This window comes from Lynx canadensis, chromosome A2 (assembly GCF_007474595.2).
Source record: "Lynx canadensis isolate LIC74 chromosome A2, mLynCan4.pri.v2, whole genome shotgun sequence".
In the NCBI taxonomy this organism is placed as follows: domain Eukaryota; kingdom Metazoa; phylum Chordata; class Mammalia; order Carnivora; family Felidae; genus Lynx; species Lynx canadensis.
In genome coordinates, this window is record NC_044304.2 from 60823943 (window position 1) to 60848056 (window position 24114).

The 24114-nt window shown below is 61.2% G+C and overlaps 2 protein-coding genes and 1 long non-coding RNA gene across 6 annotated transcripts; 2 read left to right on the plus strand and 1 right to left on the minus strand.

The window, feature by feature from the left end:
- The first annotated feature begins 1138 nt into the window (after window positions 1–1138).
- LOC115500143 lies at window positions 1139–2695 on the plus strand. The gene is made up of 2 exons (XR_003964409.1): window positions 1139–1203; window positions 1817–2695. It is a non-coding gene; the product is annotated as an uncharacterized LOC115500143 (long non-coding RNA).
- An 849-nt stretch (window positions 2696–3544) lies between these two features.
- Window positions 3545–13266, plus strand: AEBP1 (AE binding protein 1). Its single transcript, XM_030307588.1, has 21 exons — window positions 3545–3825; window positions 5430–5774; window positions 6288–6347; window positions 6474–6545; window positions 6708–6842; window positions 6931–7008; window positions 7632–7709; window positions 8073–8156; window positions 8266–8319; window positions 8971–9080; window positions 9160–9299; window positions 9531–9615; window positions 9713–9857; window positions 9962–10047; window positions 10330–10453; window positions 10696–10892; window positions 11025–11204; window positions 11374–11725; window positions 11810–11949; window positions 12084–12183; window positions 12399–13266. The coding sequence occupies exons 1-21, from the start codon at window positions 3573–3575 to the stop codon at window positions 13037–13039; spliced, it is 3459 nt and encodes a 1152-aa protein (XP_030163448.1). The 5' UTR covers window positions 3545–3572; the 3' UTR covers window positions 13040–13266.
- A 66-nt stretch (window positions 13267–13332) lies between these two features.
- POLD2 (DNA polymerase delta 2, accessory subunit) lies at window positions 13333–21028 on the minus strand. 4 transcript variants are annotated; one of them, XM_030307593.1, is made up of 11 exons: window positions 20985–21028; window positions 19191–19463; window positions 16483–16604; window positions 16183–16306; window positions 15787–15901; window positions 15431–15629; window positions 15137–15217; window positions 14817–14974; window positions 14470–14597; window positions 13942–14043; window positions 13333–13580 (listed from the first exon to the last, which is right to left on the minus strand). In XM_030307593.1, exons 2-11 carry the CDS (start codon window positions 19408–19410, stop codon window positions 13420–13422), a joined length of 1410 nt encoding a protein of 469 aa, XP_030163453.1. In that variant the 5' UTR covers window positions 19411–19463; window positions 20985–21028; the 3' UTR covers window positions 13333–13419. The 4 variants fall into 4 exon arrangements, with proteins under 4 accessions (XP_030163453.1, XP_030163449.1, XP_030163452.1 ...); XM_030307589.1 differs by lacking the exon at window positions 20985–21028 and adding an exon at window positions 20567–20603; XM_030307592.1 differs by lacking the exon at window positions 20985–21028 and adding an exon at window positions 20332–20501.
- Window positions 21029–24114: the final 3086 nt, after the last annotated feature.

Sequence of the window (24114 nt, forward strand, 5' to 3'; positions counted from 1 at the left end):
TGAATGGGGCAAAGTAGCCGTGGCATCCCCCACAGGGGACAGCTCTGCCCACACGTCTCCCCCCCCCCCCCCCCGCCTCCACTGCAGCCTGCAGGGTGTCTGCCCCACCCACCCACTCCTCTCAGGTGGGCCTCACTGCTGCCCTGAGGGCCCCTGTTCCTGACCCTGGCTGGGGCACCCCTCGGGCTGTCTCTCCAGAGAACCTACCCTGGCTGGCAGCCCTTGAGGCGTGGTTCTCAGTAGCCCTCAGCAGTGCACTTCGGCTCCCAGGGCCACACAGGACCGACCCCAGCCTGGCCATGCCCGGCCTCACCCTCACGTGGCTGCAGGGGAGCTCCATGGACCCCCCCACCCCAGCCCACAGGATCCCTAAGAGCTCTCCTTTCTCTCTCCGGAGGCAGCGAGGGTAGGCCCCCCCCCCCCAGGGAGATGTCACCCTCTTCCCTGTCGAGCCCAGTCCTGCTGTGGCCCCTTGGGCAGACCCTCCCTGGGAGTGAGGGGGAAGGCTGGGGCCTCTCGTAGGAAGCTGGACATGGAGGTTCAGAAGCCAGGGTGCCCGGCAGACCCCCAGACTAGCTCACGAGAGCCCCTGGACACGGATATGAATGCCCTGCCCAGGAGCAGGGGCGCTGGACCCTGGAAGGGTGAGTGGCAGCCACTGCAGGCCTTGTGCTGCCTCCCTGCCCCCCAGGTGGAACCTGGGCCCGGGTTTAGGGACTTCCTGGGTGTGAGTCTTAAAGTTAAGTGGGGTCCCAGCCCTGCCCACTGAGCAGGGTTGGAGGGTACTGGTCTGGCATGGAAGACACTCACCCCCTCCTCTCCACCTGGCCAGACGCTTGGGGGTCGAGGGCCCCCAACTCCCTGCCCCACCCTGCCCAGCTCCCCACGAGGCTTTTTGCTCATGTTCCTGTTGGTGACTCACTGTGGCTGAGGAAAAGCTTCTCTCTATTCCTTTCTCATTTTTTTCATGGTTTCTATTTTCCCTGGCAGAGGATGTTGGGCCCAAATCTGATCCATGTGTGAGCCAGCTGAACTCAGGAACATTCCCAGGGAAGTGACGTTCCTCAGACCACCCGCCTCCCCCCCCCCCCAATCCCGGCCTGAGCCTCCCTGCTGGACACACTCAACTGGGGGCCAACAGAGCAAATTCCAAGACAAAGTTTCAAGAATGATGATTCAGAGGCTCACAGAGGACATTTGCGGGTAAGAGCTTGCTTGCTTCATCCCTTCTGCCACCAGGACCAGCCTGGGGACACGTGACAGGGCAAGTCTGTGCAGGGACAGGAGGCACAGGGGGCCGGGCTGGGGGCTCAGGTGGGGGGGCTTGCTCTCTGAAAGGACATGGCAGGAGCTGGGAGCTGGCGTGTCGTCGGTGCTGATGTGGTGCCAGGTGCGGCACGGGCACAGTCCTGCTCTGCACCTTGGGGCTGCGGAGTCGTGGGGTCACTTGGTGCCATCAGATGGCCGGGAGGGCAGAGCTGGGACCCCACCTGAGTGACCAGCTCTTGACATGGTCCCACTGCCCTTTTAAGCATGAACGAGGATAAGCCGGTGAGAAGTGAAGGAAGGACCTTGAGCAGGAGACACGCAGACCCTCCCTGAGTCCTGCCTAGTCCCCGGGCTGAGCCAGCTGCCCCTGCAGTGTCCCTCAGGCTGGCCACAGCTGCCTGCCGACCCAAGGCTTCCTGACCGGCTCGTCCTCTTTCCCTTTGGTCCAAGCTCTGCACTCTGCCCGTTGATCACCCGGCGGGGGGGGGGCGCTGGGTTTTCCCAACGACCTCACCAGGTCAAACCCTCACAGACCACCGTGGCTCAGGGCTCTGCTGCTAGACTTGACCATGGAGTCCAGGCGTGCATCTTCTGGCTTCCGCATGTCTTCTGCCCTGGGAGCTCTGGCCGCAGGTGGATACCCGTTTGGTGCCAGCCAACATCTGCCCTTCTAGAAGCCTATGGAAACACCAGGCCCGCCATGTGATGATTTCCTGTGCCTGCACCCATGACAGACACGATCTACTGTGGGATTTCTGAACTTTGCTGGCAGCCATGCAGATGACCTGGGCTGGTCCTGACATTCTCTGCCCAGTATATGTGCCCCCAGGTCCATGCGGTGGCTGGAGCCACTGGGTAGAGTTTAAAAAGCAGTTCTGGTAGGAGGAGCGAGGGGAACGGCTGTTTGTCCTCACTGGGATCTGAGCTGCTGGGGAAGCAATGTGTGTCCAGAGGTGAGGCAGTGCTCACTGCAAGAAACAGTAAAAGTGGTTGGGGGGTGGGGGGATCCAACCAGGGCCATTAGTGCCCCCCCATCAGTGCCGAGGGACTGTTCCCACGGCATATCCCAGCACACAGCTTGGTTGGGTTGGATTGGGTTGAAGGCACATGTCCTCTCTCCCAGCTGGCTCCTCAGGGGTGGAATCTGGTTCACTTTGCCTTCGTGGCCCCCACATCTTCCACATGGAGCTGGGTTCACAGGCACTGCCCCTAAAATCATCCCTCAATCTGATCTGGCTTAACCTGCAGCTGCACCATTTTCAGGAGAGGCCAGATAAGTGGACTGCTGGGACCTAAGTGATCCCCAGGCCACCAGGAGGTAGGCGTGGGCAAGAAACCCTTGACCTTGTACGGAAATCACTGTGGGACTGCTGAGCCCCATGCCTGGGAATTATACACACACTTTAATAAAATGGAAAGGACTCTGCCCCCTCTCAAATTTGCCCTCCTGGGCCAGGAGCTGGGGGAGGGGCGTTGCCTGGAGACCCCCTACCCCAGCAAAGCAGTTGGAGGGCACCCAGGGCACATCTGCACCTGCCTCCCACCAGAGTGAGGCCCGGAAGCGCCATCCTTCCCCGCGAACCAGCACAGGGCCCATGCACCCGGGAAGTTAGCCGTCTGAAAGAAAGTTGTGACAGTTGGCAGAGCTGCAGGCCAAGCCTCCAGAGAGAGGGAAGGGTGGGCTCGCCCTGAGATTGGGGCGGGGGGCGGGAGGGGGGGGTTGTGTGTGTGTGGAGGATCTCGGAGGCCAGACGCTGCGGCTGGGCTCTGCCGTCAGGGCTCCGGACCCCTCCGGGCGGGCCGGGTGCCGGTTCCTCGCCTCCAGGTCCCAGACGGTTCTGGCGAGGGCGGGGGTGAGGGGCGGGCATCGGACCCCTCGGGCCTGCGCCCTCGGGACCTCCCTCCACCGCCCTCCACCCCCACCCCAGGCCCTCCTTCCTAGGCGCAGGCCTCAGGCCCCTGACGGAGGCGGTCCCAGTTACCGCTTCGGAAAGTGCCAGGCGCGCGGCGCCGGGACAGCTCGCCGCCTCCCCCCCCCCCGGCCCCCCCCCCCCGCCCTCCTCCGCAGCCCCTCAGTCCACGCCCGGCTCCTCCTCCTCCTCCTCCTCCTTCCCCAGGGGGTGGGGGGAGCCGGCTCCGGAAGCCCCGGCGCCCCCGCCCCGGCCGCCACTGGAGCTTTGGAGAGGCGGTCCGCGCGGGAGCGCGCCACGCGGGGCCGGAGCTCCCAGCCGCCGGCAGTTCCTTGGAGGCCCCCGACCACCCCGGAGTCCCCCGCGCCCCCGGCCCCCACGCGAGCCCCGGCCATGGCGGCCGTGCGCGGGGCGCCCCTTCTCGGCTGCCTCCTGGCGCTGCTGGCGCTGTGCCCCGGGGGGCGCCCGCAGACGGTGCTGACCGACGACGAGATCGAGGAGTTCCTCGAGGGCTTCCTGTCGGAGCTGGAGGCCGAGACCCGGGAGGACGACATGGAGGCCCCACCGCCTCCGGAGCCCACCCCGCGCGTCCGCAAAGCCCAATCGGGGGGCAAGCCGGGGGAGCCTCCGGGGGCGGCCAAAGAGGGTAAGACCCCCGGGGGCACGCCTGGGGGAGGCCCACAGAGTGATGGGGGGCCTTGGGGCGCCCTGCACCTCAGGTGAGAATGGCAGGGCTTTGGCAGCTGTCCAGCCTGCCTGGCGTGAGCAAGGGCTCTGGAAGGCAGGAGAGAGCCCAGATGTCTGGCGGGACCCGGTGCCAGGCAGAGGTCAGTGCTGGCTTGTGGCCCTTTGCGCATGGAGGCACCTCCCGCAGCTCTGCTACCCAGTGGTTTGGGTCGTCGGGGGTCTCACACCGCCAGCCCCCAGAGGGGCGAGGATTGAGCCCCCTGGGGACATTGCTGCCCCCTCCCCAGACCTGTCCTGTGAACTGCCCTAATGCCCTAGGCGGGCCTGTTTGTGGCACACCCTGGCCATGCCTGTGCCTCCACCAGAGTCCCAGCCTCAGACTTTCCTTGGGAGGCCTCCCCTTCCGGGAACACAGAGGCAGGTGAGGGGCTATGAAGACCCCTCCCCACAAGGCAGCCGGAAGCAGCGGGCAGAGTGGTTTCCGTGGCCGTGTGACTTAGACGAGGTGGTGTATTACCGGGGCGGCCAGCCCAGGGCCCTCTTACATAATCCACTGTCAATAAATCTCAGCTGTTTATGGTGGCTTTCTGGGGGGGGCAAGGGTCCTGTTGATCTCCCTCTCCCAGAAGACTCGAGGGTACCATCCATCATTCCCGAGGTCAGCTGCCCCTCCCCTGGGTCTCCTTCTAGATCTTTCCTGGCTCCTTCCCCTCCCCTTGGGGGGCGGGTCCTAGGACATGGCCTCCCCCCACCTCTACTTCACATTCCAGACTCGCTGTCCTGGCCTCTTGGATGCCACTGTGGCGGCCCCGTTTCTCCTGACTGTGTGCGTTTTGTAAATGTTTCTGTGTTTAGGCCTTGTGGCCACTGTCCCCCATTAAGTCGCACAGCATTTACTGGGGGGCTGGGGGATTCCCACAGACAGCCCCCTGCCCTGCTCCCACTTGCTCCACAGACTCTGAGATGGGTGAGCAGCTACAGTGCCTGCCAGTCCCTCCGTCCTCTGTGTGGCCCCAGGACCCCCTACCTACCCCAGACCCCTTACTTCTTGAAGGGACATGAGTGGCCCTTTTCTCTGAAGCTTTTCTTGACCCTGCAGGGAGCTTCAGGGAGGCTCCAGACCCATGTCTTCCAGTGCGTGTGACAGCTGGCGGGGATGAGACCTCCTCCCCCTTTAGGCCGGGACACCCCCGAGGCCTGGGTGGCTGAGTCACGTCTCTGCCCCTTCCGTGCCCGGCACAGTGTAACGCTCCCTGACCAGCTGACTGGACATGTGGGGGAGAAGAGGATGATGAGGGTCCTCTGTTGAGTTTGGCAGGTGGGAGGGTGAGGGCCTGTGTCCTGGGCCAAGATACGGTGTTGGCAGCAGAGACTTGCGGACGTTAGGCATGGGTTCCAATCCCAGCTCCTCCATGAGGCCAAGTGACTTAACCTCTCAGTTTCCCAGTCCAAGAACCAGGACCAAAGGAGGCCATGTGCGCAGGTTGTGGGCACCTTGGGGCAGCCATGTGGGGCATAGAGTGAGGACTCCATTGATTTGACCTCAATCTGCATTTACGACAGCACCTCTGGAAAAGGCCAAAGACAAAGGGAAGAAAGGGAAAAAAGCCAAAGGCCCCAAGTCGACCAAGCAGCCCCTGGAGGGGCCCCTCAGGCCACCCAAGAAGCCCAAGGAGAAGCCACCCAAGGCCACCAAGAAACCCAAGGAGAAGCCACCCAAGGCCACCAAGAAGCCCAAGGAGAAGCCACCCAAGGCCACCAAGAAGCCCAAGGAGAAGCCACCCAAGGCCACCAAGAAGCCCTTGGCCGGGAAGAGGCCCCCCACCCCGACCCCCTCAGAAGAAACCCCATGGTGGCCATTGCCCCTGCCTCCCAGCTCCAGCCCTGAGATGCTGCCCCAGGAGGGAGGTGTGTGCAGGCCCCTCCTGGGGTTGTGGGGCTTTGACCTCCCAGGCTACTGGGAGGTTGGGGGGGGGGGTCCCTGGGCTCGGCTTCCTGTAGATCCCAAGGGCCGCTTGGACAGGGTGGGCACTGGAGCCTCGTCATTGTCATGAACGTAGCAATTGGGTGGGAGCCCCCTCGGTGCAGCGGTCACCCCTCACCCCGGCCCAGTAGGGGGTGCTTGGCAGCCTCATGGCCGGGCTTTGCCATCTACTGTCCTGGGATCTGTCCCCTGAGCCCCACCGGAGCCATCCTCCTGCATGTTGTTGGACCAGACAGCAGGGCCTGGGCTTCCTGGAAAGCCCTCCAGCTCTCCGGCTGTGGGGGCGCCATCAGGGTGGCCAAATCCAGAGCGGCCCAGGCCTCCTGGGAGCCATGTCAGGCATCGGGCACTGTCGGCAGGACCCAGGTCTGGCTCCATGCACAGTGAGGGCTCAGGGCAGGCTTCCCATCCACCTGCCTCTGGGGTTTCTGTTGCAGAAGGGGCCCTCCCAAGTCCTTGGCCGGGTCCGGGAGAAACGGATTTGGATCGCCAGTCTGGTGAGTGGGAGATACTCACTTGGCTCTGAGGGACCGATTGCCTTGGCTGGCTGGGTTTCCAGGATGGGCCCAGGCAGGGGCATCTGTGAGTGTCTTCAACAAGGCACCCACGAGCATTTCCCACAGAGCCGGAGGAGGAGACCGAGCCACCCACATTGGACTACAACGACCAGATAGAGAGGGAGGACTATGAGGATTGTGAGTAGGCCCCCCTCTGCCCCCATCTGGACTGTGACCCCTGGCCTGGGGACCCACTGGTGGTCGGTTCACCTGGGGCCCTGCCCTCCCGGCCCCACTGCTGTCTGGGGCGGTGGGGGGGGGGGTGAGTTGGACTGGCTCAGAGCCCACCCTCCCCCTCAGTTGAGTACATCCGGCGCCAGAAGCAGCCCCGGCCACCCCCAAGCAGGAGGAGGCCCGAGCGGCTCTGGCCTGAGCGCCCTGAGGAGAAGGCTGAGCCAGCTGGGCCGGGGCTCGAGGCCCCCACGGAGAGGATCGGTAGGATGGGGGCAGCCGGGGGGGAGGGAAGGGTGCCAGGCACAGAGGGAGAGGGCTCCGGACCCACCCCTGCCTCCCACCTCCACAGAGCCTCCTCTGAAGCCTCTGCCACCCCCGCTGCCTCCTGACTATGGGGACAGTTACGTGATCCCCCACTATGATGACAGTGAGTGCCCTGCCTGCCACACCCCTGGTTCCAGTAGCTCAGTGGGAGATGCATCCCCAATGCCCTGCCACCCCTCCCCTCCATGCCCACTTGGGCTCGCAGCCCAGTCTGCTCTCCTCCCTTGGGCTGGTGCCTCCTGGCCCCCTGGGGTTTCCCTCTCTGTCCTGTGCTCCCATCCTGTGGGCTGAGGCCAGCGCCTTTCTCTCCCTCCTGCATCCCCTTCTATGGGGGCCTGAGTCGGTCCCCGCCTTTGACCTGCCCCCAGGTCCCCAACAATCTCTTGGCCCCAGCTCAGCTCTCACTCAAGTCCGCCCCTTCCTGGCCACAGGTGTCAGGTGTTACTTGAGGCCCGTCCTGCGTGTGTCCCACCCGCTGCCCAGCCTGGCCTGCCTTTCCCCAGGCCAGGCCCTCCCAGGCCAGGCTGGTGACATCCCAGGGTCTTGCCCATTCTGTTTGTGACTAGCTGGCCTCCCCTCAGGAGCCCCTCCCTCCTCATCTCTGTCTAAAGGCCCACCCTGATCCCACTTCCTCACCTCGCCCTCAGTCCTGTCCAGTCTCTGGCTCACAGTGGGGGCCCTGGGGCAGCATCTGGGCCACCTCAGCAAGGCTCTCCCTCCCCACAGTGGACTATTACTTCGGGCCTCCCAGACCCAGGAAACCCGACACTGAGCTGGACACAGATGAAGAGAAAGAGAAGCTGAGTGAGTGGAAACAAGCTGTTCCCACCGCCAGCCCAACGCCCAGTGCAGGCCTGCCCCCCACGCCAGCCCCCTGCCCCCGGCGCAGGCCTGCCCCCCGCCCCAGCTCCCTGCCCCCGGTGTAGGAGTGCCCCCCACACCTGCCCCCTGCCCCCAGTGCAGGCCTGCCCCCCACGCCTGCCCCCTGCCCCCGGTGCAGGCCTGCCCCCCACCCCAGCCCCCTGCCCCCGGTGCAGGCCTGGCCCCCACTCCAGCTCCCTGCCCCCAGTGCAGGTCTGACCCCAGCCCCCTGCCCTCAGCCCCACATCCATGCCCCCTGAAGCCCGGGGCTAAGATGACAGGCTTCTTCCACCTTCCACCATTCAGAGAAACCCAAAAAGGAGGGAGGTGGCCCCAAGGAGGAGGAGACAGATGACAAATGGGCCATGGAGAAGGGCAAGGACCACAAAGGTGTGTGCCTGGGGGCTGGACCCATACAGCTGGGATCCCTGTGGGAGAGCAAGTGGATTCCTGAGGCTCCAGGACCCTCTGCCCCACTTCCTCCCTTTGTTGCCTCCAGGACCCCGGAAGGGTGAGGAGCTGGAGGAAGAGTGGGCTCCAACAGAAAGAGTCAGTGAGTGAGGGGCCCGGAGGCTGCAGATGGGTGTGGGGGGGCTGGGGAACGAGTGGGGGTTGGGGGTTGGGGGCTGCGGTGTGGAGGGGGCTGCAGATGGGTGTGTGGACTGGAGGGTATGTGGGGCGGCTGGGGCTGTGTGAGGGTGCTGAGAGGTGGGTATGGGGGCTGGGGTCCCCACAGCAGCAGCAGGGTAAAGGAGGTGGGGGCAAAAGACCCAAAGTCACATGTGGGTCGCAAACCTGGATTTCCTGGTGGTGCTTCAGGTCTCCAGAACTCTTCCTTGCTCTTAAATTCTTGGGGCCCAGAAGGGAGGGAGAGGTGCTGGAGTGTCTCTGCCCTGGGATGAAGCCTAGGGGACAACTCACAGCACAAGGTCCTGATATGGATGATGCCTGTGAGTGGCTGAGCTCTGGGGTGGCTGTTGCCTGTGGTTTCATGTGAGCCCGTGGCCCTTTGGAGCTGGCATCATCTGCCCACGCTCCAGATGAGGAAGCCGAGTCCCAGCAGGGGAAGCACATGTTGAGGTGGAGCCGCCCTGACTGGCGTCTCCTGATGTAAGGGGGGTGGGCTCTGGGCTCCTTGTTCTGGGTTTGGTGGAGGGAGTGACCAAGCCAGTGGGCCACCATTCTTCGGGTGCTATGTCCCCAGAGTGTCCCCCCATCGGGATGGAGTCCCACCGCATTGAGGACAACCAGATCCGGGCCTCCTCCATGCTGCGCCACGGCCTGGGGGCCCAGCGCGGCCGGCTCAACATTCAGGTGGGTGTTGGGATGGGCCCATCTTGCAGCTGAGCGCGGGGCTCTTGCAACCGCTCATTCTCCCCACTGCCCCCAACAGGCCGGTGCCACCGAGGACGATTACTATGACGGGGCGTGGTGTGCTGAGGATGACGCTCAGACCCAGTGGATCGAGGTGGACACCAGAAGGACCACCAAGTTCACAGGTGTCATCACCCAGGGCCGTGACTCCAGCATCCAGTACGTGAGGGGTGGATGGGACATTCCTGGGGGCCATTTAGGGGCCCTGTCCCCAATCACCCCTCCGTGGCACGTAGTGGGCAGGGGAGCCACTCCCAGGGCCAGCTCAAGCACCATACAGCCCTGCTAGCTCTTAAGTTCTCAGGTCCGGAAGAAGGGGCTTCGGCTCCTGAGTGCCCGGGACCTGGGGCAGGGAAGGCAGCCTTGCTCTGACCGCCATCTGCTCCCCAGTGATGACTTTGTGACGTCCTTCTTCGTGGGCTTCAGCAACGACAGCCAGACGTGGACGATGTACACCAACGGCTATGAAGAAATGGTGCGCACTCAAGCTGTCAGCTCTGCGCCCACCATCTGGGCTGAGGGTGGGCTCTTGGCAGGGGTGGGGGGCTACTCTGAGGTCAGCCTCTCCCCAGACCTTCCATGGGAACGTGGACAAGGACACACCTGTGCTGAGCGAGCTCCCAGAGCCGGTGGTGGCCCGCTTCATCCGCGTCTACCCACTCACCTGGAACGGCAGCCTGTGCATGCGCCTGGAGGTGCTGGGGTGTCCTATGTCCCGTGAGTGCAGGGGGCCGGCAGGGCTCAGAGGGGTGGCTGGGGCCACCTGGGGGCTGGCTAGCACAGCTCAGGGCCCTGCCTGTCCCCCCCCACCTCCCCCGCAGCTGTCCACAGCTACTATACACAGAATGAGGTCGTGACCACTGACAACCTGGACTTCCGGCACCACAGCTACAAGGACATGCGGCAGGTGGGGTGCTTGTTCCCTGGCTCAGAGCTTGTGTCCAGTGCTCCCATCCCAGACACGCCCCCCTGAGAGGGCCGCCAGCCAGTGCTCAGCTGGGGGCCCCTCCCTCTGGCACTAGGACCAGAGAGGGGCTGGGGTTGCCTTCAGGGGCCACTCCTACCACAGAGGCTTTCCCCACCGTGCAGACCAGGACGGTGGAGAGGCCTGGCCCTCCCCGCAGCCTGGACCGCTTCCACGGGAGGTGGGTGGGGGGCTTCGTAACTCCGTGTTCTCTCCCGAGCCCAGCTGATGAAGGTGGTGAACGAGGAGTGCCCCACTATCACCCGCACATACAGCTTGGGGAAGAGCTCACGCGGGCTCAAGATCTATGCCATGGAGATCTCGGACAACCCTGGGGATCACGAGCTGGGTGAGGGCCCCGTGGACCCCTGGAGGCCTGGCCCTCCCTGGCAGGGATTCGAGGCGAGGCTCTGGCACTGCAGCTGGGCCTCTGCCTGTCTTTGGAGCCTCTCTGGGGTCCCAGTGTGCCTTGCCGGGGCCAACAAGCGTCATCTGCCCCCATCCTACTGGGAGTGAGCCAGTCTGGGTCCTTCCTCAGATTCCCCGGGGCGTCAGGAGGCCCGGTGGTTGCTGAGGCTCCTGCTCTTGCAGGGGAGCCCGAGTTCAGATACACGGCCGGGATCCATGGCAACGAGGTGCTGGGCCGCGAGCTGCTGCTGCTCCTCATGCAGTACCTCTGCCGCGAGTACCGAGACGGGAATCCCCGTGTGCGCAGTCTGGTGCAGGACACACGGATCCACCTGGTACCCTCACTGAACCCGGATGGCTACGAGGTGGCAGCACAGATGGTAGGTGGGTGGGGCGGGGCGGGGCGGGGCGGTGGGGGCCAGAAGCTGTGTGGGCGGGTGGGGCAGCGAGGCGGGGCGGGGTGGGAGAGTTGGGGCGGAGCCGGATGACACCACACCCACCGGTTCCTCCAGGGCTCTGAGTTTGGGAACTGGGCGATGGGGCTGTGGACTGAGGAGGGCTTTGACATCTACGAAGACTTCCCAGATCTCAACTCTGTGCTCTGGGGAGCAGAGGAGAGGAAATGGGTCCCCTACCGGGTCCCCAACAATAACCTGCCCATTCCTGAACGCTACCTCTCCCCAGACGCCACGGTAAGGCCTGGGGGAGCAGCCCGGACCCTGGGGTCCTGAGCTGTGGACTTGAGGGGTGGGCTGGTGGGTGACCGAGCCAGCACAAGCCTGGGGGGACAGAGGGGGCATGAGTACTGGCAGGGAGGGTAATAGAGGCTACAGCTCAGACGCACGCCCTGGCCACCCCCAGGTATCCACAGAGGTCCGGGCTATCATTGCGTGGATGGAGAAGAACCCCTTCGTGCTGGGGGCGAACCTGAACGGCGGGGAGCGGCTTGTGTCCTACCCCTATGACATGGCCCGAACACCCACTCAAGAGCAGCTGCTGGCCGCGGCCATGGCAGCCGCCCGGGGAGAAGATGAGGATGAGGTGTCTGAGGCCCAGGAGACCCCAGACCACGCCATCTTCCGCTGGCTGGCCATCTCCTACGCCTCTGCCCACCTCACCATGACCGAGCCCTACCGGGGAGGCTGTCAGGCACAGGACTACACCAGTGGCATGGGCATCGTCAACGGGGCCAAGTGGAACCCCCGGTCTGGGAGTAAGTCAGCCTGGGAGGGGCCGAGGCGGGGGACGTGGCGGGGCACAGGGCTGACTGTGGTTCCGTGTCTGCCCCCCCGCGCAGCTATCAATGACTTCAGCTACCTGCACACCAACTGCCTGGAGCTCTCCATCTACCTGGGCTGTGACAAGTTCCCTCATGAGAGTGAGCTGCCCCGGGAGTGGGAGAACAACAAAGAGGCCCTGCTCACCTTCATGGAGCAGGTGGGGGCGCGGCAGCATGTGGGCTGGGTGGGGGTCGCGGGGGAGCCCTGTCCAGAGGGGCAGGGACCGGACAGGGGAGCCGCTGGAATGCGTGGGGCCTTGGCATGCACGTCCACGCTTGCCTCCTCCTGCAGGTTCACCGTGGCATCAAGGGCGTTGTGACGGACGAGCAGGGCATCCCCATCGCCAATGCCACCATCTCCGTGAGTGGCATCAACCACGGTGTGAAGACAGGTACCTTGTCTGCATGCGGGTACGGGCAAGCAGATCCGTGTGGCAGTGGTGAGGCAACGCCCGGCAGAGCCCTGATCCCCCGCGTCCCCACCGGAGGGTCTACCCTGGGCACAGGGAGGGCCAGGAGTTTGTAGGGGGGCGCATCTCAGAGAGGAGGGCTGGAGGCTGGGGGTACGGGAGAGTCCAGGGCAGCAGAACCTGTCCTCTCTGTGCAGCGGGCGGTGGCGATTACTGGCGCATCCTGAATCCGGGTGAGTACCGCGTGACAGCTCACGCGGAGGGCTACACCCCGAGCGCCAAGACCTGCAACGTGGACTACGATATTGGGGCCACCCAGTGCAACTTCATCCTGGCCCGCTCCAACTGGAAGCGCATCCGGGAGATCATGGCCATGAACGGGAACCGGCCCATCCCACACATTGATCCGTCGCGCCCCATGACACCCCAGCAGCGGCGTCTGCAGCGCCGCCGCTTGCAGTACCGGCTGCGCATGCGCGAACAGATGCGGCTCCGGCGCCTCAACGCCACGGCGGGCCCCACCACACTCGCGGCGCCGACACCAGTCACCACGCTGCCCCCCACCCCCTCCCCCACCTTCAGCCCTTCGCCTGCCCCCAGCTCCAGCCCGGGGCCCTGGCACTTTCCACCCGAGACCACCACAGTGGGCTGGGAGGAGGCGGAAACGGAGACGGAGACCTACACGGAGGTGGTGACGGAGTTTGGGACAGAGCTGGGGCCCCAGGAGGAGGAGGAGATGGAAGTGGACGAGTTGGAGGAGGAGGAGGAGACAGTCATGGGTCCAGATTTCCCATTCACCACAGCCGAGACCTACACAGTGAACTTTGGGGACTTCTGAGCACAGGTCGGCCCACATCCAAGCCTTCGCCGCCACAGGAGCCCCAGCCATCGGCGTGGGCCTGGCCAGGAGGAGGCCCAGTCGGGCACGAGATCTCGGAGCCCAGGTCTGCGAGGTGCTCCTGCCCGGCCTGCCAGCCTCAGACACAACAGGCACGGCGGGGCGGGGGGGTGGGGCACACTTGTCAGCCACCTGCCCGACCACACCAATAAAGCAAGCTCACGGCACACGTGTTGGTGGGGAGGGGAGGAGGGGGTTATGTTGGCCAGGGGTCAGGTCTGCAGGAGCTCAACGCCAGCACAAGGTCAGGCTTTTATTACAAAGCACCCCCTGCTGTGGTGCCAACACTGTGGGGAAAGGGTGGCCGGGGTCTCTGTGAGTCAGGGGTCCAGACCCAGGCCCCCCAGGTCCTCTTCCTCAGCTCCGAAGCCTGAGAAGCTGATGGGCTGGCAGGCCAGGCTGCGCAGATTCACGAGACAGGCGGTCTGCGTGCTGCTGAAGTCAGGGACAGCCACCAGCAGCACCCTCTGGTCCTCTGGGCCTAGCAGAGAAGCCACACAGGCGCCCCCTCAGGTTCTGGGTGGGCCTGGCCTCCGAGGGAAGTCACCAGAAGCAAACAGGAGTTCCCCATCAGCACCATGGGAGTGCTGGCCTCGGAAGCTCCTTCTGGCCAGATGCAAGGGCCCAAGACAGCAGCACGGTCAGAGGCTAAAGCCATGCTGACCGGGGTGAGCGTGAACACCACTGCACACGTGTGGGCCGTTTCAGCCCCCACTCAGCCAGCGGGCCACCAGGCAGGCTGCCTAACCCCACGGGGCCTGGGGACTCCAGTGCGGCCTTTTCTGCGAGCCCTGCCCTCTCATGACAGCCCAGGCCTGAGGCCCCCAGAAGAAAGGACTTACCTCGGAAGATTTTAGAGCCAAAGCTGGGGGTGTTCCCACAAAAGTAGACATGAGGACACTCGGGAAAGATGAACGGGTCTGTCTTGTAGAAGGGGTAGCAACCTGGGGAAGGCCCACAGTGGTTGCGGCTTCTGGGCTTGGCACCACACACGGCCGGGGTGGGGTCCTCCTCACCGAGCACCACAGCCCACCCGCTCACACACACTCAGGCTATGCTGGTAGCAGCCCTGCCTGCTAGGGTCCAGACATCGCCACATGAGCCTGGGGACAGGTGAACGTGCCCGCCACCTTCACCCTCCTGGGCGGCCCTGTGGCAGCGTGAGAGGCTCTGACCAGCCCAAACTCCTGATATGCTCCCCGTGGCCTTCAGCCCTGAGGGAAAGCTCCAGAGTACCTTCCGGAATGAGGGCCAAGCATCTGGACTTTTCCTTAGATAGGTCAAGGCAGGATTGCTGGGTACAAATGACGCCCACCCTCCAAGCACACAGGCCCCCTCATTGGGACCCTCTTGGCCCTTGACCCCATTACCTAGCGTGTCGGGGGCTGTGGGGCTGATGTGACGGATGCGCAGCGTCCACTCCAGTATCTCCAGGTGGTCCTCCATGCTGCTGTACCGGAAAATGTCGCTCACATTCTGTCCTGATGTCCCTAGGAATCTGCAAGGCAAGGCTCAGCTGATCCCCACCCTGGGGGCCAGCAGCTGTACCCCCACAGGGCCCAGAGCTCCCCCTGCATTCTCACGGCTGCTGTCCCAGGCCAACTTTGACAAAGACACTAGGTCCCGGCCAACTGCAGCCCTGGACCCAACCCTCCCCTCCCAGTGCCACCGAGGCAAGAGGCCAGTGCTCAGCTAGGGTGTGGCCGCAAGTGGCTACCTGACTCCATCAATGGTGGCCTGGTAGGGGTTGGTGACCAGCTGGAGGGTTGAGTAGGCAGTGGCCAGCGGGAACATGCAGGGGTGCAGGGGCTGCTGGGGGAGTGTGTAGTTGGTTGGGTCAAATTCTCCCGGCATCACATCCACGGGTACCGAGGCCTGAAGGCATAGGGAGAGTCAGGGGAGCTTTGTAAGGCCCGGCGCCCTCCATATGTGCCCCCTCCAGATCTCACCCACCCCTCCCCCGGGCCGCCTTCCGGTGCCCAGCTGCAGCCTCAGAGACCCCAATGTCATCACCCAGCTGGCCCCCAGCTCACTCACACTCAGCTGCAGGAGGATCTCATCCAGCATCTTGACGGCCTCCACACTGGCTGCCTGGGTTTTCTTGGTTAAGTACTTGGCCTGGGGATATGAGTCAACAGGCTGTGAGGCCCCTGCTGCTGGGTGTGGTTAGGGTCTGCACCACGGGCTCCCCTGCCCTCAGAGTGGGCCCCGAGCAGAGGTCCTGGCATCACCACAGGGCACGTCCCACCAGACATGTGAGGCCCTGGACCCCGACTCTCCCGGGGGAAGGAGGAAAGGAGGAGCTTGAATGCAGGCAGGCAGGCACTGTACCTTGTTGATGGAGTCTCTGCTCTGGGTGTTGTGGCTCAGGAGGTTCCCGGCCAGGATGACCCGGGACACGTGCGCGGCACTGCACTGCTCCCCCTCGTCCCCCAGCTGCCCGGTCACCACATCCACCAGCAGCTGGGTGCCCAGCAGGCTCTCGCCCCCACCTCCACCCAGGCCCAGGCCAGACACCAGCAGCACAAACCTGCGGGAAAAGTCGGGGTCCTCGTGGGTGCCCAGACTGCAGGTGTCCCCGCTCTGCACCCACCCTGGCCGCCATCACGGGTGAGCAGGGGACATGCAGCCCAGCACCTGTGATTTCCCGGGACCACCGGCCGGGCCCTTGTGCACCTGCTCCTCACCTGTCTGTGTCAAGGCAGGGTGCGGGCTCCTGAGGAGCAAGCTCTGCAAAGCAGTGGTCCTCCACCAGAAACTTCCCAGTGTCTCTCACGGAGCCGAGCACGGCCAGGACCGTCCCTGCAGAGCAGTGCTTTTAGCCTCCAGGAGGGAAGCCCAAGAACCGCTTCCTTCCAGTCACTCACAACGCAAAACCGTCCAGTTCTCCTGTGCCACACTGGCAAATGATCACCTAGGACTTGGGACCGAGTGTGCTTCCCGGGGTCACGGCCTCTGGGTGGAGGCAGGAACACTGGCGCCCCCCTCAGGCCTCACCCACTGTCTGACCCTGAACCCAGCACTCCAGGGAGGCAGGGATGTGCCAGCACCTGTGTGCACAGGCCACCCCTCCTGCCCCTTACCTGTGACCAGCTTGCACACATCAATGGTGCCTTCCAGTTTGATGCGCTGCAGTTCATCTTCCAAGACCAGCTCGTCGTCCGGATGGATGTATTTGCTCCGTGGGGGCTGGGGGAGTAGGTTGTGCTGGAATTCGGAGACGGGAGGTAGTTTTGGGGCTGGAGGCCAACAAGGCTCCTGCGCCCCACAAGTGAGATGGCACGGTGACCCCGACCCCCGATTCCCTGGGACCATGGCAGGAGGTCCCACGGGCGCCCACAGGACGTGTTCCAGGGGAGGCATGCGTCAGCCAGCTGGCTCACCTCTTCGCTGATCTCCCGTAGGATGGATGGCTGGAGCGGCATGGCCTTGAACAGGGTCCCCACCACACAGCACTTCTCCCCGGGCTGTAGCTCACACAGCTTCTTTATTTGGACTCCAGCACCTGAGTGTGACGGGCATGAGCTCAGACCAGGCAGCCCTCCCAGCCCACCCTGGGGCACTGCAACAGGCCTCACGGAGCCGTGCAGCCCACGGGCCTGGGCTCTGGAGGAGAAAGAGACCTTCAGGGGCAAGGACCCCCAAAACTAGTAGACTCGGCCCTGGGACAGAAGAATCCGGGATATGGTTAGGTCCCTGGATCCCGTGTCCTTATAAGAAAGGCAGACGTGCAGAGGAGGCACCATGAAGACGGAGGCAGAGACTGGGAGGCCCAGGCAGCCACCAGGGACTGGAAGAGGCAAGGAAGGGTCCTCCCTAAGAGCCTCCGGAGGGCGCGACCCTGCCAACACCTGATGTCACACTCCTGGCCTCCAGAACTGAGATCACATTTCTGTTGTCCTAAGCTGCTCAGTTTGTGGCTTTGTCATCTGCTGCAGCAAAAAGCAATAGGGAACCAACAGTCTTACGTCATTTATACCTAACTGTGACACTGGCTCTGAGGAGGAAGCATGCCAACTCTCTGCACAGCCCTGCCCTAAAAACATCAGAGAGGCGCAGTCGCCAGACTCGCAGGCAGGAGAGAGGGAATGCAAGTCCCAGGAGGCCTGTGGGTTTGTCAGGAGAGACCCTGAGCCTGGGGAAGTGCTGTCAGGACCAGATGGGGTCCTGTGTATGCTGGACCAACCTCTTCCTGAGCCCCTTCTGCCCTGGAGTAACCAAGAACATTCCACAGATCTACATCCCAGGGAGTGGAGGTGGGTAGTTCAAAACAAGAGGAGAGCGCCAGCACCAGACAGAAATGGCATGGAAACACACCCCCAAAGCCTGTCTGCAGGGCCCTCGCTCAGCCCTGGGGGGGCCGTGCCGAGCAGCGAGTGGAACTTCTCCACGCTGACAACACGCCGGAGTAGATGTTATTGCCCCGACATACAGCTGAGGAAACGGAGGCACAGGGAGATTGAGTGACGCGTCCAAGGGTACACAGCTGGGGCCCAATGTGCGCAGCTGAGCACCTGGTAGAGCCACACAGCCCTGTGTCGAGGGCAGGACAGCTGTCCAGCTGGACAGCGTGTGGGCATCGGGCCAGACACCAGCACCAAGAGTGAACACCAAGGCCTGTCCTCACCCTCCGCAAGCTTCCAAACCAGCGGGAGCCAAGGCAAAGGGAACAAGAAAGCCCTGAGGGCTGCTGTGGCCTCTCAAAGCACAGGACAGTAAGCTGAGGTCACGAGGGAAGACGGGGAAAGAGCGTGCCAGGCGGAGGTGATGCCAACACTGAGAGGGGTTCAGCGTGGTCAGGAAGCTCAAGAGAGACAGACAAGTCCCGGGACAGGCTGAAGTCTGGTCGGAAAGCCTGGCGACACGCGGAATCCACGCGCAGGGACGCATTCTGGGAGAAGCCAGCTTCAACCCCAGCCAAGGCCCCATTCACCACGGCCGCTGTCTGAACTACTGACCCATCTGTGGGCAGAGTAAGACAGCTGTTTTCTGTCACTGGGCAGCTTTGTTAGCAGGAATGGTGACTGCAAGACAGGTGTGGTACCAGAATGATAGCAGTGACACACAAACCGAGGAGAATGGAGGAAGCTGCAAGGGAAGCGAGGAAAAGGCCACTGGGAGCCAGAGGAAGGAGCCCCTCATCATGTGAAGAGAGGAAAGGTGACAGCACTCGTGCCTGCAACAGAGACAACAGAAAACATCCCTGGCAGGTGTGATGGTCTAGTTCTCATGCCTATAATGAAACCAGAGGCGATGCCGTCGGCTCAGTGGGGTGGGACGGGACAGGCGCCTCTGTCCCACAGCCTTCCTGCTGCTTCCAGTGTGCAGCCAGAGCTGGGACCACCGAGTCCAGTGCTGGGGGCAAGGAAAATGAGTAAGACACGGTCCCACCTATGAACATTCCAGTTTAACAACGTAACAGAGGAGTTGAAAACTACATGGAAAGCCACTCTTATAAACAGAAGAATTGAGTGAGGCAGCAAAAGTCAAAGGTGGGAGTCCTGCAGGAGAGAGCACAGAAGAAGTGGGGAAAAAAGAAAAGATGTGCCTTGCCTAGGCCCCTTGATTAGGAAAGACAGGAGAGCCCCAGGGACAGAAGACTCATGCCCAACCAACACGGAAGGTGCAGAGGAGAAGCAGACAGACAGACAGACATCAGCAAGCACACAGGAAGCCCCCTAGAGAGGCGGTGGGTGTCTTCACGGACACCCTGGCTCCCAGTGCCTGGTGGCTGGCCTGCCACACTGAGCCCCTTGCTAGCCACAGCATGGACACACAATCTGAACTCAAGAAAAGGAAAAACGTACGCTTACACCAGTGAAATCATCACGGCTACGCTAGAGCTCAGCCCCATCTCACCCAGCCTCGGAACTAAACCTCACTCTAAACCTAGCAATTCCTAAGCTAATCCTCATGACTACCTGAAGAAGAAACTGAGGCACAAAGAGGTTTACATTCCCAAGATAACTGAGAAGTGGGATAAATTGAAGAAGGTTCCAGCTCTACCAGGTCCCTCATATGACATTTCTGAAAACTCCAGGGACCCTCTGAGCTGGTGGGGAGGAAGCACTTCCCCGAATTCATCACTTACCCCAGTGCTGTTTGGCCCGGCTCACCAGGAAGGGCCTCATTTGGATGAGGCGGGTGGCATAAATGTGGGCATACTGCCGGCTGAAGCTGCGCTCCCCCAGCCGGAAGGGCTGCGAGGAGTTGGTGTACATGGACACAGGCACGCGGGCGAAGGTGGCATTGCTGGCTGACGGCGGGGAGAGCAGAGTATGGGCCCTCTGGGCAGCCTGCTCAGAGAACATGGCTGCGCTGGATGCGTCCAGACCTGGTGCTCACGCCGAGGAGGAGGCAGTCACTGTGAACACACAGACGTGTCCCTGCAACCCCTGCCCACTCCATGGCTTTCCTGGTGTGTCTCCACTGCACCCATGGGCACTGGGAGAGGAGGGGAGAGCTGCGGCTCTCCCCACACATGGTTCAGGATGGCACCTGGAAGTCAGCTGTGCTGGATACCAAAGTGTGCCTCGGAATCCTCATCCAGAAAGGAGAGCTAGGAAATGCTTCTCCCACCCAGAGCTCTCCAGACCTGCCCCAGGTATCCACGGCTGGCCTCGCACCTCCACCTAGACAACTAGCGGGCGTCCCAATTCTACCTGCCATCCACCCCCATCTTGCTCCCCCGCACCTGCCCCATCTCAGGGCATGAGGGCAGTCTCATTATCATATAAGTCTACCATAAAATAATAAGCCTATTTTAAACAAAACAAAATATTAATCAGTCACTCCTTTGCTCAAAAGGCCCTCCGTTTCAGTGACTAAAACCCCAAGTCTCTACTGACATCTGCCCCAGCTCTTCTCCCTCCACTGCCTACAGGTGCAGACTCGCTGGCTCCCCATACCCTGCTCTCCCTGTCTTTGCTAACGCTTCACCCTCTCCAACTGCAACCGTCCCCTGGCACTTCTATTTCTCCCATTTTACTGTTTACTGAGCCCCGACCCCGCCTCCCGGCGGCCGCCCAAACCGAACACAGCCCCGACCCCGCCTCCCGTGGACGCCCAAACCGCACGGAGCCCCAACCCCGCCTCCCGGCAGCAGCCCGGGCCGCACCGAGCCGCTCTCTGAACCACGAGCCCGGTGCAAACCGTCGGACAGTGCACATGGGACGGCCTTCGGTCCCTCCTTTTTCGTGCATGGTTTCAGGGCAGCCGCTAGGTGCCCGTACCCTGCTTGTACCGCACGGCTCTGGGCCGGGGCGGAATCGGACTGACTTCCGGCCCAAACGAGCTGAGCGGGGCCGCAGCCCTGGAAGAAGTCCTGGCCCGCGCTCTAACTTCAGCTTGTCGAATGCAGCAGGGACCCTGAGAGAAGCCGCCCAGCCTCCGCCACGCGCGGACTCGGAACCCCGGCCCCGCCGCCGCCGCCGCCACGCGGACCGGGGAACGCGGGACCTCACTCACCCAGCCGCGCGCTGCCGGCCACCTCCCGCCAATCCGCGCGCACCACCCCGCCCCTCTCCGCGTGCTGCCTCCAGCCAATCACCAAGCTGCCCGCTCCGTCTATCACCTCGGGGCCCGCCCACCTCCCTGGGCTCGCGCGCCCCGCCCCTGACGCCTCTACCAATCACCAACCCGCCCGTTCCGTCCATCACCGTGGGGCCTGCCAATCCGCGAGCGCCCCGCCTCTGGTCGCGCCCCGCGTTTCCCGGACTACGCGGGCAGATGGGTGCTGCGAGACCCGAGCGTTCGCGTGTCCCGAGGCCTGTGCCTGAGGTCCGCGGGCGGAGAGCAGAGCTGGGGACTGCAGTCCGGGACAGAGGAGAAGCGCTTCGGGCTAGGGTTAGTGTTAGGGAAGCGGACAGGCCGTGGCCCAGCGTACACTGAACTCTCCTTCATCCTGCACCCGCCCTCGGCTGTCCCGGCGCCGCGCCCGCTGCGGGGTGCTCTCCCCCGCACGGCACCGATGCCCGGAGCCAGGGCGCCCTAGCCGCGGAGCTCGCTCCCTCCTTCGCACGCGCAGCCGCGGGGCGGGTCGCACGCACTGAGCGTCATTCCCTGCGCGCCGCTTCCGGTGCAGGTCCGGTCTCCAGGACAACGGGGGTCGTGAGGGCGGGTGACACCCCAGAGCTCCGGCTGCAGGAGGTCCCTCACACTTGCTGCTGCATCGCATGCTGTCACAGCCCGGGGAAGGCGGCGGAGGCCCAGGGCCGGTGCCGTCGGTCGTGGGGGGTGGGACGGGCTCCCGACGGTGGGGACGCGTTTGTGCAGCATCCGTGAAACGTTTGGAGAATTGTGCTCCTTGCTGCCCCGAGCTCGGGCGCAGACCTGCGGCCCACCGATGCCACGTGGCAGCTGGTCCACGGCTGGCAATTGCTAAGTTCTTACTTTGCGACAGAAAACGAACCCCGATTTGTTCTCTCCACTTAGGGCTCTTTGGACGTGAAACCAAAGATGTTCTTAAATGTGTAGATACATAAAAGGCCTCAGGGAGCTGAAGGCTCGACAGAAGCTGCGCCTTTGGGAGTGGGCCCCTCAGAGCCCGATAGAGTGTCCCCGGAAAGCCGGGGCTGGGTGGTTGCGCCTGCGGTGCAGGGTAGGGGTCTTCTGTGATGTGCACTCGCGTGTTTTTATGTGCAGTTTTTTATTCTGGAAAAATACCGCTTCACCCGCTGTGAAGTGTCTAGTTCAGGGGCATTAAATATATTCACAGTGTTGTGCAGCCATCACCACCACCCATCTCTGGATCCGTTTCATTATCCCAAACTGAATCTCTGTCCCCATAACACAGTAATCCCCCACTCCCTCCCCCCATCTCCATTAATTCCAATTTGCTGTCTGTCTCTATGAATGAGCCTCTTCTAGGGTACCTCATACAAGTGGAATCATAAATATTTGTCTCTTTGTATCTGGCTTATCATGTATTTAAGGGGTACATCTTCAAGATACCTCCATATTGTAACGTGTCAGAATTTCCTTCTTTTTTATGGGCCAATAATACTTTGTGGGTACAAACCACCTTTTGTGCATCCATTCAGTTCGTCAATTGACATTTGGCTCGTTTTCATCTTGTGACTACCATGAATAATGCTGCTTACCTACAAGTGCAATTGCTGGAGCAAATGGTAATTCTATGGTTAATTTTTATTTATTTATTTTTTTTAAGAGAAACAAAGCATCAGTGAGGGAGGGGCAGAGAGAGAGGGAGACAAAGAATCTTCAAGCAGGCTTCAGGCTCCAAGCTGTCAGCACAGAGCCCGACTTGGGGCCCAAACTCGCAAGCTGTGAGATCATGACCTGAGCTGAAGTCGGTCGCTTAACCAACTGAACCACCCAGGAGCCCCTTCCATGTTTAGTTTTTTGAGGACCTCCCCCTACACACACACACAGTTTTCCACAGCTGTTGCACCACTGTGCATTCCCACCTACAGTACACAAGGTTTTTCAGTTTCTCCACATCCTGGCCAACACTTGTTCTTTTCTGGTTTTTTAACACGAACTCCTTTTTTTTTTTAATTTTTTAAATGTTTATCTTTTTTTAGAGACAGAGAGAGACAGAGCATGAGCCTTTTTTAGAGGCAGAGAGAGAGGGACACACAGAATCAGAAGCAGGCTCCAGGCTCTGAGCTGTCAGCACAGAGCCCGATGTGGGGCTTGAAGCCATGAACTGTGAATTCATGACCTGAGCTGAAGTTGGACGCCTAACCGGCTGAGCCACACAGGTGCCCCTCTGGTTTTTTGATGGTAGCCATCCTAATGGGTGTGAGGTTGAATCTCAGTGTGGTTTTTATTTGCATTTCCCTAATGATTAGTGACACTGAGTGTATGCACTCTGTTATTTTTTTTATAACCTGTGCCTTTGGTGTCATAGCCAAGAAGTCATTGCCAAATCCAGTGTCATGAGGCTTTCTCCCTATGGTTTCTTCTAAGAGTTTTATAGTTGTAGCTCTTAGGCTTACGTCTTTGATCTGTGTAGGATTAATTTTTATATATAATTTTAGGTAAGGGTTCAACTTCACTTTTTGCATGTACATATCCAGTTTTCCTAATGCCATGTGTTGAAAACACTGTCCTTTTCTCATTGAATGATCTTGGCATCCTTGTCAAAAATCATTTGACCACGCATGCAAAGGTTTATTTCTGAGCTATTTCACTGGTCTATCTGTCTGTCTTTATGCCAATACCACACTGTTTTGATTATTGTAGCTTTGTTGTAGGCTTTGAAATCAGAGAGTGTGAGTCCTCCCACTGTGTTCTTTTTCAGGATTGTTTGGCTATTTGGGGTCCCTTGAGATTCCATATGGATCTCAGAAAGGGTTTTTCCATTTCTGCAAAAAAATATCATTGGGGTTTTGATAGAGATTGCATTTAATCTGTAGATCACTTTGAGTAATACACTTTAACAATACGAAATCTTCTAATACATGAACATGGAATGTCTTTCCAGTTATGTCTTTAGTTTGTCTTGTTTTTTTTTCAGCTAAGACAGCAGAAGAGATGATTTGTTGTACACATGTTATATTCAGCCACAAGTGGAAACAGAGTTAGTCCTGAAAGTCACAGGTCCAGGGCAAAGGACTAAAAGGGACTGTTTTGGTATGAGCAAGGCTTGTGCTGTGTCATTGCAATCAGATGATGATGGATGTTCTAGAGCCATTGAATCAAGTTCTAGAAAGTAGGCATGCAGTCCAACAATTCGTACCAGCATCCCTGGCCTCTGGCTTTCCTTGTTTCTGCTCCTGCGACTTCTGTGGGTTCACAAGCTAGTGGTTTACTTGGACCTCTGCCTCATCTTTCTTTCTTTCTTTCTTTCTTTCTTTCTTTCTTTCTTTCTTTCTTTCTTAATGTTTATTTTTGAGATAGAGAGCAAGTGGGGGAGGGGCAGAGAGAGGGAGACACAGAATCCCAAGCAGGCTCCATGCTGTCAGTGCAGAGCCCGATGTGGGGCTCTAACCCACAAACCGTGAGGTCATGACCTGAGCTGAAGAAATCAAGAGTCAGATACCCAACTG

What these genes read in the sequence shown, in the direction of transcription:
- AEBP1 (XM_030307588.1), top strand. Translation starts at nt 3,573, where the DNA reads ATGGCGGCCGTGCGCGGGGCGCCCCTTCTCGGCTGCCTCCTGGCGCTG. An exon ending in GCTGGGGTGTCCTATGTCCC is followed by an intron (nt 9,858 to 9,961) that starts GTGAGTGCAGGG and finishes CCTCCCCCGCAG; the next exon opens with CTGTCCACAGCTACTATACA. An exon ending in ACGAGGTGGCAGCACAGATG is followed by an intron (nt 10,893 to 11,024) that starts GTAGGTGGGTGG and finishes CGGTTCCTCCAG; the next exon opens with GGCTCTGAGTTTGGGAACTG.
- POLD2 (XM_030307593.1), bottom strand. Translation starts at nt 19,410, where the DNA reads ATGTTCTCTGAGCAGGCTGCCCAGAGGGCCCATACTCTGCTCTCCCCG. An exon ending in TACGGGAGATCAGCGAAGAG is followed by an intron (nt 16,307 to 16,482) that starts GTGAGCCAGCTG and finishes TCCGAATTCCAG; the next exon opens with CACAACCTACTCCCCCAGCC. An exon ending in GCCACCATTGATGGAGTCAG is followed by an intron (nt 14,598 to 14,816) that starts GTAGCCACTTGC and finishes CTTGCCTTGCAG; the next exon opens with ATTCCTAGGGACATCAGGAC.